Raw genomic sequence first — 15,372 nt, 5'->3', positions numbered from 1 at the left:
CCCTGTAAATATTACTCAGATAACAGTTACTGAGGACTAATATATGCTGAGGGGCTGTGAAGAAGGAAAACAAAAGGAATAGAAGACATTATCCCTGTTCTCAACAGTTGATAATTCTTCTGACAACCTTGTCGCTTAGTCATTAGCATCCATTGCAGGGTCCTAAAATATCTTATCAATACAATAAAGACAAGTTGACAGAAAACTGCAGTAACTGCCCATCCCCAATTAGCTGAATATCCAGAGAAGGGCCCCTCAGGCGGCTGAGGGGCTTAAGCACACCTGGCTGTCAGTCTGGCCCCAGGGTATCATCAGGCTCCCCTGACAGTCTACAAGTTCCCCTTCCGGGAAAACCAAAGGGCATAGCAGATTCAGCCATCAGATCAGGCCGGGGTCAAATACTAGGAATCATGGCATTTGTCACAGCAGAATTGTGAGAAACAAAAAAGGCCAGAATAGGTCAAGAAGGGACAACAGCCAAGGCCAGCAAGACCAGACGTGTTGCTGAGGATGGTACGGGCACGTCTTAAGACACAATTTAGCAAGACCAGTCCTGTGAACCGGGAAGGCGCCACAGCTCAGAGTTAGCATGCAGACAGATAAGGGCAGGAAAACCCAGTTCAAGTAAGGAGATCATACAAGATCTTGTCCGGGAGCCAGGCAAGCCATAACATCACCTCCTCTTTTACTCTTTCTAACTTCCAATCTCTGGTATAATTTAGGAAAACTTCAGGAAATCCCTCTGCTCTCCAGATTGGAGAAAATGCCAGCAATCTCTGATTTCCTGCCCTCTTAAACCCTTCATATTTTAAGCTTCAAGAAAGATCAAAATCTTAATTCTCTGGTCAGTTCCCTCCAAGTAGCAGTTTAGTGTATTAGAGTATAAGGACTCCTTCCTTCTGCCAGGATCCAGAGAAGAAATACACACACACACACACACACACACATATTTTATATAGATACACATATGTGTACATCTTAAAAAATATGTCTTAGCTTCAAGGAGCTGGTAGATTAACTGAGTGTGACAGTTATGTAACTGGTTAGTATAAAATATGTTCCTTAAAACAATATGATTTAAGAATAATGGGAACAACAGGAGGCAAGTTCCCTCTGTCTAGGGAAATCATGGAGGACCTCACAGATAAAGCAACAACTGGACTAGATCTCAAAGGATGGGTAGAAATTAACCAGGCAGAATTAAAAAGGAGAGGCTAATGGGCAGGATCAGGAAAGGAATGAGCAAAGGCATGTCACAACATCGCGAATTTGGCCCAGCGAAAAATGCATGGCCCAAACAGAGGACAACAAGTGGGAGGCTGGAGAGGAGGCAAGAAGGTTAAGCTGAAGTCACGTTACATCCTATACTAAGAAATCTGAGCTTTAATTTGCAGGCAATAGGAAGTCACCAAAGGTTACTAAACGGGTGAGTGAGATGACCAAATTTATATTCTAGAGTTCAGGCAACAATAAGGCAGATGCTCGAGGGTTGAGAGTGGAAAAGAAGAGCAAGCAGTTGGAAGGTTGTTAAAATAGGCTAAGCAAGAAATCACATGGATCTAACCTAGTGAGAACGAGAAGAAGATGGATGACAGAGACATTTAAGAGGTAGGATGGAGAGTATATGCTGAACAATTAGGTGTGAGCTGAGGAGAAGGGGTGGAGAAACATGTGAAGACTGAGGTTTTTATCTTAGGCAACCATATGAGTAGTAAAGCCATTAAGGAGGAGAGGAACAAAGCAAGAGGATAATCAAGGTTTTGCGTGGGATGGACAATGGATACAATTATTTAGACCCAGACTTCCACCAGTTCTTTGTGCTACACACATTGTGTCAAGGACATAAAATTATTTCCTTTAATCCTTGCAACAACACATTATCCACATTTTACATAAAGAAAACGATGGCTCCAAGAGGTTAAGTTATTTATCAAATATGTATCTATTCATTTAATTATGTAACAAATACTTATTAAGTGCTGAGGTTGTGCAGGTGAAGGAGATAGGCAGCAAGATCCTTACCCTTGTGGAGCTTAGAGTTTAGAATGGAGGAGACAGACAACAAAGAGGTCAAACAACTGAATGAACAAGATAATTTCAGACAGTGATAAGGGTTAATAAGATAATAATAGGATAACATTGGTTGAGCATTAACTATGGGCTCTGTTATAAGAGTATTTCAAGTTTTAATTCATTTAACCCTCACTACAACCTGTAAGATAGCTATGACTACTGACCCCATTTCACCAAACACAAAAACTGAGACACAAAAAGGCTAAATATCTTCCCCTATATCACAGAGCTAGTAAGCAGATAAAGCTAGAGTTCAGTCCTAAGGAGTCTGGCTCTGGAGCCTGTGCTCATAATCATATGCTATAATGCTTCACCACACCATGATTTTATTACTATGGTATCACAATAAGACAGAGTAAGGAAGTAGAGGGCGCTGAAGCAGAGGGCTACGTAGATTGAATGATCAGGAAAGGCCTCTCTGAATCTGATGACAGGAGACAGCCACATAAAGATTTGGAAGCAGAACACTCTAAGCAGAGGGAAAAAGCCCAGCATGTTTTAGAAACAGAAGAAAGCCAGTATGGCTGGAGCAGGATGAGCTGGGGGAATGAGAACGAGATGAAGTGGAAAAGGTAAGTGTAGACTAACTTGTGAAAAATCTGGATTTTATTTCAGGAAAACAATGGATAGTTTTAGGTAGGAGATTTAAATAATTTGATTTATACTTTATAAAAAGATAATTTTGAGTATGGTAAAAATGGATTGGGCAGGGCAAGAGGGGGCACAGTGGAAGCAGGGAAATTTGAATCCAGGTAGTCTGTCTCCAGAGCTAAGAATTTATTTAACTACTATGCTTTGTGGTAATTTAAGATATAGGATCTCTAGTGAAGGTATACAACAGACAGATGGAAATATGAATCTACAGTTCAGGAGAAAAGGCAAGGCTAAAGATTTACATTTTATTTTGTAATCTCTGACATACAGGTAGATGATTATTAAAGCCATGAGATTAGATGAGATGGCTCAAGGAACACAAATACAGTAAAAAGGGAAGAAAGCCCAGGTCATAATCTATGAAGTCTGTTCTTTCCTCTTCAGAGCGCTTCTTTTCATATACTAATAACAGGAAATACTGCTCACTGTCTAGAGTATCTGGAGCCTTTATCTCCCCCTAGAAAGAGCTGGGGCATGGGTAAAGATTGGTCCATAATGACAAGCCTTGCAGTAAAAGAGCTGCATGCAGGGAAACATGATCAAACCCACAGATCTCACTAAAGACACAATGACAAGAACACATAACATTCTTGAATACATATTTATGGAAAGGAAAGCCATTAATCCAATTATAACCAAGTTTGATATAAATGACATATGGAGTTTTGTACATGAAGCTTTATACCCTATGCTATTAAGGTGAGTTACCAGCTGAGGGCAAGAACAGCTGCTTTTCTAAAGCCTCATAATAGCTGGCAACATGGCATAAACCCTGCCTAGCATGCCCAGGGCAAAAAAAAGGCACAACTGAACAGAGAGATCTCAGAGAGAGGGCATGAAACTTTCAAATGCTTTACAGATCAATTCTTCATACCTCTTTAAGCTAAAAAATCACTAAGGAACTCCTAACTCTATCAAGGACAAATATATCCACAATTTCCTGGCACAGTTTAGGAACAGTAATTGAAGCCAAGGGAATTTAGGAATATGAGAAATGCAATACTAAAGTCTTCCCTTCAGTTTCTCATTCTTGTTGTTTCTTACCACGTGGAGGGGTGACACACTTGGCATTCCTCACTAAATATGAGACTAAGAAAGCAGAAAGCTTAGGGCAAAGATTGATGGATGTAGTGGAGTCGTGCTAACCAACTATTTAAGTAGGGTGATGATGGTCACAATGGAGAAGTGTGCAAATTACACAGAGGACTTCCGCTCTGATGAGTTTGAGAAGGAAGCCACCATTTTCTTGAGCATGATGTGTGGCTACTACTGGAGACAATGGACTGAAGCTGAAGGGACCACTTAGTACTCCTAACAGCTCAAGCTATTTCCTCTTGCTCAGAATCCCTTCCTCCTCACTGAAATCTCCATCCTTCAAAGCTCAGCTCAAGTCCTGCCTCTACTCTCATCACTGCAACCCTCTTGCCATTCTCTGAACTCACACTGCTGCCTCTGCTATTTGGCTTAGTATCTGTTTAGTATTTAATTGTTTCATGTGTTTTTGTCTCTTGCCCTCATGAGATTATGAGCTTCCTGGAGGCAGGGACCATGTTTTTTTGGTTTTAATTTTTTATTATAAAAATGTTCAAGCATTCACAGAGGTACGGGGAATAGTACAACAGAACCCCACATACGCATCACTCACATTCAACAATTATCAAGATTTTGCCTCATTTTCCTTATATATATCTTTTGTTAAATATTCTATAATCCATATTTTAGTATGCATTTCTAAAAGAAAATATAGACATTTTCTTAAGTAACTACAATACCTAAACAAAATGGTATCATCTAATATCTAGTCCATATTCAAATTTACCTGACTGCCTCAAAAATGACTTTTGACATTTGTTTTGTTATTAATCAATATCCAGACAAGATCCATATACTGCATTTGGTTATGTCTCTTAGTTCTCTCTTATTGTAAAGCAGGCCTCCTCCTGTCATTTTGCCAATGATTTAATGAAGAAAACTAGTTACTTTTCCTATTGAGTGTACCACATTCTGGATTTGTCTGTCTGCTTCCTCACAGTCTTAGGAGCTATGTTTTTCATTCATTTACTGAACAACTATATATTAGGAGCAGAAAATGAGCCAGAACTCTATAAAACACAGTGGCTACAATACTGAAGACAGCTATAGTCCTGGCTCAAACAGAAGAAAGCCATGAAACAAATAATTACACAAAACATTAATTATTAGCAATTGTGATACGTGCTAAGAAGGGAAAGTACAAGGTAGTAAGAGAAATTATAGCAAGGAAACCTAACCTACTTTAGGGGTCAGGAAGAGTATTTATTTTGTATAGTTCAAAGCACCTAGTACCGTGTTAAGTAAATAAACATTCAGTATTTCTGGGCTGGCTGGGAAAGTGAGTTTTCTTCTGATAGCCTTGTAAACTAAAGGACATATCACCATCTTTTGAGTTCTGAACATCGAATCTGATTCTCTTAGGAGTCCATGTTAGACAAAATTGAAAGGGGAAACAGATGGTTTCCTCCAGGTGATATAAATTATTTTAGAAGAAAAAGAATTCAGGAAGTGGCTACATAAAGTCAAGGAAAAGGATCGCATTTTCTGGACTGCCAGTTTAGATATTAGAACAATGAATTTCTAACAAGGAACAGAATAGATATTACTGAAACCTAGAAGAACACGCTTAGTAGGATATCTGCCATACTGCTCTAAAGGACTTTTAAGTTAAAGTTGAGGAAGGAAAAATATCCAGGTGTACTTTCAGATTGGAAATAATGGAGGGTAAAAGACAGAAGGGAAAAACAGTAGCAGAGGAGATAAATGATAATCCAGATCTTCATTATAAAAGATTATAGCACTGTTCTTTAAAATATTATAAAATATATTACTTTTACACAATACTACCTACTTGAGACCAATGTAAATGTTTAAGTCTCCCTTTTTCACACCAGATGTTAGTCTTGTTTTGGGGCAATAGCACAATATTTGTTTGAGTGTCTTGAAAAGAAATATCTTCTGCTACGGACTAAATTGTGTTCCCCACCTCCCTACCCCACCAAATTCATCCATATGTTGAATCCCTAACCGCTAATGTGACTATATTTACACTATAAAGGGTCTTTAGGACATAATTAAGGTTAAATGAGATCATAAGGATGAGGCCCTAATCTGATAGGATTGGTGTCCTTATAAGAGGAAGAGAAACCACAGCTTGCTCACTCTCTGACATGTGAAGACACAGAGAGAAGGCAGCTGTCTTCAAGCGAAGAAGAGAGCTCTCACCAGAAACCAAAACTGCCGAACCTCGATCTGGGACTTCTAGCCTCCAGAACTGTGAGAAAATAATTATCCAACGTTTAAGCCACCCTGTCTATAGTATTTTGTTACGGCGGCCCAAGTTGCCAAATACACCATCCTAATTTCTTTCCTCTCTAGTGTCTAAACTGTAAAGCTCTCTCTTCTGCATGATTTGTAGAATATGTTGCACAAATTGAAGGATACATCACAAACTAAGGCCATGTGTATAAAAAGCAAACCTTGACACCTAACCAAGTAGACAAGAGAATAATAATTGGTCAATGCACTTCCTAATCAAGGGAACAAAATGAAATGGATGGTTTTTATTTTCTTGCATTTACTTTTAAACTCTTGAAATTGCATATTCTTTTCAATACAAATAGGAGCTCTCCTCAGGTGAACCAGATCTGGGAAGTTTCAGCTGTGGTCAGCTTCTCTCTGAATCCCACTAGGGTTTGGCGATGCAGAGTAAACAAGGCTATAAATCAAATGCAATGCATTTAATACCTCAATGCATTGCAAATTGATCTGGAATAGGGGTCAGTTCAAGTCATTTCTGTTTCCTTCCCCTGAAGGGAAGGAATGAAAGTTAAAGATAGCAAATCCTAAAGTTATATAGGATTCAGAAGTGTGGCTGCTTGCTAGAATAGACAGAGGTCAGGTTTCTTCAGGTGAGATTCTTCAGTTATTTATCAGGTTGGAGCCATGGATATTTAAAAACACATATCCTGGTGGCTGGCATTAGATCTGAAATCTGGTGGGCAACTTTTCAAGAAATAAAAGCTACAAACAAAATAGCTTTAGTTCATTCAGCATGCTGTGGGAAACAGCTAATGGACAAGCATTACTATGACTGGCAAGGAGAGCTGCCAATAAATAAGAGGAGCAGAGATTCAAACCACCACATAACAGCAACACTTCCTAAGCTTATTTTACTAATTTGTCAAAGTAGGACATTATCTGAAGCGAAAGAAAAATGAGGTTGGAGAGCACAGGAAAAGGAACTATTTAAAAGTAAAAGCTATGCTTCTTTCTCTTTTGGTTAGTTATCTCTGCCTTGAGTAATTACGGTTTACTTCTACCATTTCCTGATACCACACTTGGTTTTATGGAAGGCAACATTTTCTCCTTTTCAAATGACAAGCAGAGAGCTATTTCTGGCAAGATAAATTTCCATTGTTTTCTTATGCCTGCCTTGTCTTTTTCCATTAGGAAGAAATGAAGTCTAGCAGTTGGACAAGAAGAAAGTGTGGAGTTCTGACATCCCACCCCTCAGAGAGGGATGGGGGCCATATTCTCTTCTCGCTTCTCATTTTTTTCCTAGAAGAAGAAAAAGATCAAGTGCTGTCTCCCATCTTTTCTCCATCTTCAACTCTTAACTCTCAAATGTTTTTTATAATTTTAAATAGACAAACTAACTGTTAAGCAGGTCAATACTTGTAATCTCTTACCTTTCGGAACGGAATGAAAACTATTCCATCATAAAGGAAGAATAAATTTACTTGATTGTATAGTTCTAATCAGTCCAAAGTTCAACAAATAATGCCTATTTCAGGTAGGCTTTTTAGTATAATGGGTAGTGTAACGGTTTTCAGTGTAATGTAACAGAGTGTGGACTCTGGGCTGGACTACCTGAGTTCAAATCCTATTTCCACCACTTAGTAGCTGTGCAAATTTACATAAATTAATTTAATCTCTCTATGCTCTGTTTCCTCACCCACAAACGGAGAATAACAGTTCTACATCACAGGTTGTGTACCTGGCAAAGAGAATGCACTATATGAAGGTTAACTATTATTAAGATTATTTCAGAAAACATCTAAAGGGCATTATGTTAATCTCCCTACTCTTAGTTAGTACTATTAAACAGTATATATAAAACCAAGTGAAGGTTCACCTGTATTAGGTCACATAAAACAATCCTCTTGCTAATCAGAAAAGGAAAAAGGATAAAAATAAAATCCTTTCTTCAAAATTAGCCTTAACTGAGACTAAGATTTAACCAAAACATAAATATACACTTTACTTTTAGAGACAAGACATTCTACTTAAACCTACATGCTTCAATCAGTCAAATGAAAAACATACTATAATAGCAGCTTATTCTAAAACATTGACATAATCTGAAACGTTGCTCTATGAGCAAAATACATACTTCTGGGGTGATCTGTTATCAACTTCAGCCTTCAGTCGTAAATTCTCCCTCACCAGGCCACCATTTTCCAATTTCAAATTTTTATTTGCCTTAAAAAAGAGTTGAAAATAATTAAGCACAAGCTAAAACAAAAGTGTCTTGTAAAAATTATGACATGAGCCATCTGTATTTTTTAGAGCGATAATATCATAAAACTGAACACTAGAACATGGCCTTCAGAAACTTAAAATCACCACTGGGAATGACTTGTGAAACTGTGAACACAACCAAATACTTTTAATCCATATTCCCCAAGCACTTCGCAAATCTATCCAGGGAAATAAACAAAGCTATGTTAGTTAGCTTAGAGTCATTAAGGGCTATACTAATGGCATATATTTTTTTTTCCTTTTTCACATAACTGAATACTCTAAGCATGGTAACATTAAACCATATGCAATTATTTGCTAAACTAATGCTAAGAGTTAATTCTTGAGCTATAAGATTGATTTTTGGTTGCTTTTTTAGAATAGTTTTTTAGATAAATCTAATATGATTAAACCACTTGCTTTCTTTTTTTTAACTTTTATTTTTTATTGAGGTAACATTGGTTTATAACATTATATAAATTTCAGGTGTACATCATTATTATTTTGACTTCTGTATAGACTACATCATGTTCACCACCAAAAGTCTAGTTTCCATCTGTCACTGTACAAATGTCCCCTTTTACCCTTTTCACCCTCCCCTCACCCCCCTTAAATCACTTGCTTGCTTTCTTCAAAACGGTTTTCCTAAATGCCCTGGCTCACAACTTCTGGCACTCTCAAAACTGGGTCAATGTTTTCTAATAAATTCTATGGATTCTCTTTTGATTAGAAAAAAATCCCAAGTATGACTTTCTTTTTTGAATTGTATGATACCCAAAAATTGCCTAACAAAACATTAATTGCTGAAAAATCTAGTCTCAATATTGATTGAGAATTGCCAGCCCATAATGAGAATATTCAAGAGCCACAGGACTATTCTGGACAGCCTGAATAGTCTGCCTAAATTGTAGTCTTCTTAACAGCTACTTTCTTTAAACTCCCTAGTCATTGCATTTTTGAATTCCAAAAAAAAGTAAGACTTCCTAGACTAGAAACCAATCTCACTAACCTGGCAAGAGAAATTCTTTGTTTGACTAGAATATTAACAATCAAAGTGAATGGGTCACAATAACTATTGTCAACAAAAAGGTTTAAACCAAGAAGACTTAAAAACAGATTTCAAAAATTTGACCAAGGTTTTTGACTAATTTCCAAACTTCTGACTATATTACTTGCCCACCCACACATAAACACCCCAAGAAGATGACAAGAGAAGCAGGGCAGTGGACATTCTTTTGGGCACAAAGCCTAACTCTCTCACTTAGACTCATCCAGGTTCCTTTTGGGCTCTGAGCACCTGCTTATCTTCATGGTTGCAAACCAACCAGAATTGTGGAGGGTTAATTCTTTAAGTGACTGATAAACACCATTACTGCCCCTCTGAAGATATAAGGAAAGTCATTTACTTCCTCATACACACAGACAATGAATTAAGCTCTCAAGCATAGCACCATAAGAAGAGGCACTTAGTGAATGCTTTTTGATGATGATGACAAGCTTAAATTAGAAACTCATTTGATTTCTTTTCCCCATGCCCTCTGTACTATATTGCTATATTTCAAGGTCTCTCACCAGTCCTGTGGCTCTTGAATATTCTCACTATGAGCTGGCTAGTTCCTCAACTATCAGAGACATTTTCAACTTCAGGAGGGTTAGGTTGGTAAAAGCTACAAAGGGTAGAGATCTGCCCATTTGTCGCACCTAAAAGAATAATGAAGACTTCAGCTATTTTGCATTCTCAACACTGATTGGGTGATACTGGCCTCATCATGGTTCAAAACTCACCTAGTCCTGGAAATGTCAGAAAAAAAAGTCTATTTCATTCATTCTAAGTAGTCCTTTATTCGGAATCTTTTGTACTCCTATATTTGATTTATAGTATGTTATTTCTTTGACTTTGTACTTCACATTCAAGTTCTGCCTCTGCAGTCCATGTTTTTTAATTCATTTATGTTCCAGTTTATTGCCTAGTACTACCTAATACCATCAGTAGGCATCTAAAATGGGCTTTATAAAGATCCTAAATAATTCTGAGGTCTCAGAGTAGCTTTGGGTATTGAATTTAACACGTGACCTTTAAAAGAGCAAAGAAAAACTGTGTTCTATGTACTTTTGTTTTACATTATCCCCCTACACCACTCTTATGAGCCCAGAGTAAAGTTTTCATGCAGTGCCTCATGCTCTAAGAAGCATTTATTGCCAAAAATTTAAATGAAGTTTAATAACTATAAAGCAGACCATACAGAACTTACTGATGGCTCAAAAAGAGAAAGGGAAGTTAAAGGGGACATGGTAGGTTGATATATACCGTAACTTCCCAGCTGTCTTTCCTTTTCGTGTCCTCTTCTCTTCTTAGACAAACCAACAAGCTAACGTTGGCCATCAATACCCAAAGAAACTACACACTTCCCCTAAACTTGTAATGAACTCAGTGCAATTATGTTTGTAGTTTCTTTTTCCCCTGAAAGCACTAAGTTTCCTTCTTTCTCTCATCTTGGCCTTTTCTGAGCCCAAACAGCATTTATTTTATATGTTGGAATGTGAAGATGGCTTAGTATTTACACTAAGTTGCAGATACTTTTCTGCTACTTAACCTCATTGAGGATCTGAGGGCTAGTATGTGGTGGTATTTCTACAAAATATCACATGGAACTAAATGATTTCAGGAGGCAAGATTTAGTGATTCAGCACAGTAACAATATTTTAATTATGTATTTAACAGTATTTAACTATGCAGATAGGTTGAATGGGTGGTCAGGACATGAATACCAAAAAACCATCTCCATTCAGCACAAAAGGACTCCACTGTGGATAAACTGGAAGGCAAGCTAAAGGTTGGTCCCTTTGGCCAACAAAGCTCTACAGCACTTGATTCAGCCTCTAGTGCTGATGGCATGGATCTCGTCTCCTTTCCTAGACTGGAAAATCCTAGAGGTTTGCCTTTTCACCTATGGTTTCTCTATCTTGATGAATGGAAGAATAACTGAAAAAAATGAACCTACCTCATAAGCTACAACATTCTTTTGCATTGAGTAGTCTAAAGCAGCTACTCACAGCTCTCTTGGAATTAGTCATTAAGCCTTTAACTATTTACAATCTTAAAAATCCGAGAATAGATTAGAAAAGATATCCAAACCTTTCATTTTATAAGTAGGGACATGGATATGTGTTTGTTTTTATGCATATAGGGCAGTCACTGACATAAGCTCAAAAAATATTAAGGCAAACCACAAAGAAAGGAAATAGAAACACATCCTTTAAATTGATGTCACTCTTCTACAAGAAGATGCAAACTCATATAGAAGCACTAGAGAGTCTCCAATTATAGTCACAAATGGAACTACCTGATATTTCTTGGCAGCTAATGACATTTGAGGAGAAAAAGTTTTCCTGTTGCTTATAATGCTCATCCAGGGATTCTTTGTCCTTCCCCCACAAATCATCTAATGATGAATCAAGATAATATGGCTATGTATACTTCTGAAGGTACTTAAAATATTATAGAATTTTAAAAACAACTATAATAGAAGTTTAAAAACTATAATAGATGTTTAAAAACAACCACAACTTACCTCCTTCAGCTTATCTACATCATCTTTCACTTTTTCATAGATTTCATTAGCTGTCCTAAGTTTTTTTTTCCACTCTGCTACAGTTTCTGGGTCAATTTTACTTGAATTATCTGCAACTGGATGTTTGTCTTCATTTTGGTTGCCCTGCATCAAAGTTAAAGGATCCAGAATAGTCTTGATCTGTGACTCCAAGCTGAGATTTTTACTTTTAAGCTCTTCTACCTCTTTTTGCAGACAATCTATTTCATCCTGAAAAAGCATTGCATAGCCATTAGATAGACACAGACACTAAAAACATTTGTATGCTAAACTGAGACCAATGTATTTTTAAATTTTATACTCAAAGTTCTGTAGATACACAGATTCTTTACCCATCAGAATAGTTTTGTAGGCAGAAAGTCACACACAGTTGAAATTCTCAAAAAGTACTTTGACTCTGATGAAAATTGGCATTTTCACTGCTTTCATTTTAATTCAATGATAGTTTTTGGTTTTAAAAAAAATTAAATGTCAAATCTTTGATTCTATTTAAGATATCCAGAAAACAAGAACAGTCACATGAATTCAACAAGGAAGTAGATGCCTCAGAAGAAAATTCTGAGGCATGTTTAACTGCTTTACTGAGGGGAATTAAAAAATACAGTGTTGATCAAGGTGCTCTCTTACAGGTTTGTTTGATGTTTATATTTTTCCTTCTAGATGTGAAGTAAGAGTGAAACCACGTACCATTCCTTCCACTTGCCATTTCAGAATAACACCTGTAGTTAATTTTTAACTTTTCTATATTCTTGTTCTTAATTACCACCACGACTATTCCAAGTATTAGTTTTCCCCATCTGGAATTTGCTTATTATCTTAAATCCAATTACTAAACATTTGGGCTGGAACTCTTTTCTGTGATACCATTTATTCATCTATAATGAGTATTTCATCTTAAACTAGAAATTCTGTTGTTAGAAAATAAATTCCAAGTAGCTCAATGTGCCACTGATCTCCTAAAGGATTAATCTGATTAGTACCTAAGTATGAGAAGTATTCACTAAGTATGTAAGAGTACATTTTATATTTAACACAGATACTATTATACACTATTTTAAATTGTAATACATTCCAAGTTAAATATTATTATAAATGAGAAAATCAATTTTTTTGAATTAATATATTAGTGAATAAACAAATTAAACAAGAAAAACACATGTATGAATGAACATTTATTCAGTCATTTATGTCCTGCTTTATTTAAAAAAATTTTTGAGGCAGCTGAAGTAGCTTCCATGTATCTAGTTTAACTTAAAGATATTTTGCGTCAAAAGGAGAGATCAGTAATATCCCCCCTTTAGTCAACATAAAATGACAATTGGGCTTAATGTTTACCATTCAAAAGTATAAGTATTCAATTAGCATAAAGCTAATTTGGAAAAATTCCATCACCCTGTCAAGTTGCCTTCTCAGAAAGAAAACTAGTACATGTTGTCACTTAAATGCGGACCGTAAAAAAGTCAAATACATAGAAGCAGAGAGTTAAAAACAGTGGTTGCCAAGGGTGGTGAGGTAGAGGAAATGGGGGGGGGGAGGTGGAAGAAATGTAGAGATGGATCAAAGGGCACTATGTGCAGTTATGTAGGATACATGTCTAGACATCTAATGTATAGTGTGATGACTGTAGTTAATAAGACTGTATTGTATATTGGAAATTCGCTAAGAGTGTAGATTTCAGGTGCTCTTACCACACACACACACACACACACACACACACAACTATGTGAGGAGATAGATATATTAATTACCTTGACTGAAGTAATCGTTTCACTATGTGTATATATATCAAAACATCAAGTTGTACATCTTAAATATATACAATTTTTATTTAAAAAACCCCATTGTTTTACATGCAAAAAAGAATTAGGAAATAGCATATTTCATACCAAACTCTCTTTGCTGGTAGTTGACACAGGTATATGTACTTTGCCAGACTGATCGGGCTTATAATTATCAGTGAATTTATAGGCAGAAACAAAAACAGAATGAAAGTTACAGTCACTGTTTACCAGAACATTCATAATGGCTTGTGGGGTTGGAAGCCCGACTTTCACAAGAGAGTTTCCTCTATTTCCCAACTTCTTGTGGGAACAAGTACAAAATGACTATTGAGGACAAATTTTACATTAAAAGAAGGAAAAAAAGGAAATGCTTCCATCTGTTCCTTTCCTCTATTTGAAATAGGAAAGGGCAAAAAAAATTTATCAAATAAAATATTTTTAAATTGTCATTTAAAATAAGAGTTCATTGATTGTTTACTCTAAGAAGTTCAGGGACCAAGATAGCTCAGTTTCAACTTGACTTCAATGCTGTTGTCATTTTAAATTTGAATTATCATTTACCTCATATTCTTTGTGGAGCAATTCAAGTCTAGTTTTCCGGAGGTGCTTCCTGACTGTATGGCTTAGCATAGGTTCACTTTCACTTGTTCCTCCTACAGGAAAAAAAAAAATCTAACTTTTCATTCTGATTTGGGCAGAATGAAATAGAAAATGAACCCTTTTCTTATTGTTTTATATAGTTCTCCAGCTTAATTTCTACCCATTCCCTATGTACACACTTGGGGCTGCCATCGAGGCCTCTTCTCTATCTCAATCCTGAGAAAAGATAAATATCAAATAACACCATAAAAAATACCTTCAGTAAAATATAAAGTTGTGTTTACTTACCTGTGGATCTTATTATAATAAACTCAATAAGGCAAAGGCTATATTTTATTAATTATCACATCTGAACTATTGCAAACTTTGAATACCGGACAATTGTTAAATAGCGATAAAACCAATGATTATATTTAACGAATAAATTATATAAATAAGATATTATCAATATATATTTCATATATATGATATAATAATCAAATATATATCTATATATAATATATGAAATATATATGATATATATTACAACCAATGTATTCATTCAAACATACCTAGTTACTGGTAACATAACTGAAAAGATTAATGTGTCTTTTCACTGCTTTTCATTGTAACAACCCAGTTACAATGGATTATGAATCATGGCATTAATTGTATGCCCATATGACTCGTTACAAATACACTCAAAATGAATTCTTGAGAGCTCTTCACCTACACTGTGGTTACCTTTCTTAGCATCATGAGAGCAAAGGCATTTTAGAGATGTTCTTTTTCAGGATGTTCTATCCAAATACAAGGATGGTTGAACTATTTTATTTGAGAGAATTTACAAAATATCACTTAGATATGAATGAATGAAGGCAGGAGAAGGAATGTGAAGAGAAGCTTGGGGAAGAAACTTTCAAATTATTTTAATCATCAAACCTCATATTCTGCAAGAAAAGACTTGACTCCTTGGTGAAGTTCAGTACCAGCAAGAAACTAGAGGCAGAGAGGTTAACACTGAAGTATGCAGCATAGCAGAGAAATATTCCTTTATCAGAGTTCACCCAGGTCACTCAAGAAAGAAACCCTGGAGCCATCTCTGATTCCCCCTTCGG

The 15,372-nt window shown here is 36.2% G+C and overlaps 1 protein-coding gene across 2 annotated transcripts in view; it reads right to left on the bottom strand.

Moving 5' to 3' along the window:
* OBI1 (ORC ubiquitin ligase 1) overlaps window positions 1-15,372 on the bottom strand; it is a 42,533-nt gene that overhangs the window by 12,609 nt on the left and 14,552 nt on the right. For both annotated transcript variants that reach the window (XM_004423096.3, XM_087435954.1), the window contains 3 exons: window positions 14,237-14,328; window positions 11,856-12,104; window positions 8,156-8,244 (listed from right to left, as the gene is read on the bottom strand). In XM_004423096.3, coding sequence (XP_004423153.1) covers window positions 8,156-8,244; window positions 11,856-12,104; window positions 14,237-14,328 — 430 coding nt within the window. The remainder of the gene's footprint in view (window positions 1-8,155; window positions 8,245-11,855; window positions 12,105-14,236; window positions 14,329-15,372) is intronic.

Source organism: Ceratotherium simum, chromosome 10, assembly GCF_057802395.1.
Source record: "Ceratotherium simum simum isolate JZ-2026a chromosome 10, ASM5780239v1, whole genome shotgun sequence".
Taxonomy (NCBI): Eukaryota; Metazoa; Chordata; class Mammalia; order Perissodactyla; family Rhinocerotidae; genus Ceratotherium; species Ceratotherium simum.
The sequence above is the reverse complement of the archived record's forward strand: the minus strand, read 5'-3'. Positions and strand labels throughout refer to the sequence as shown.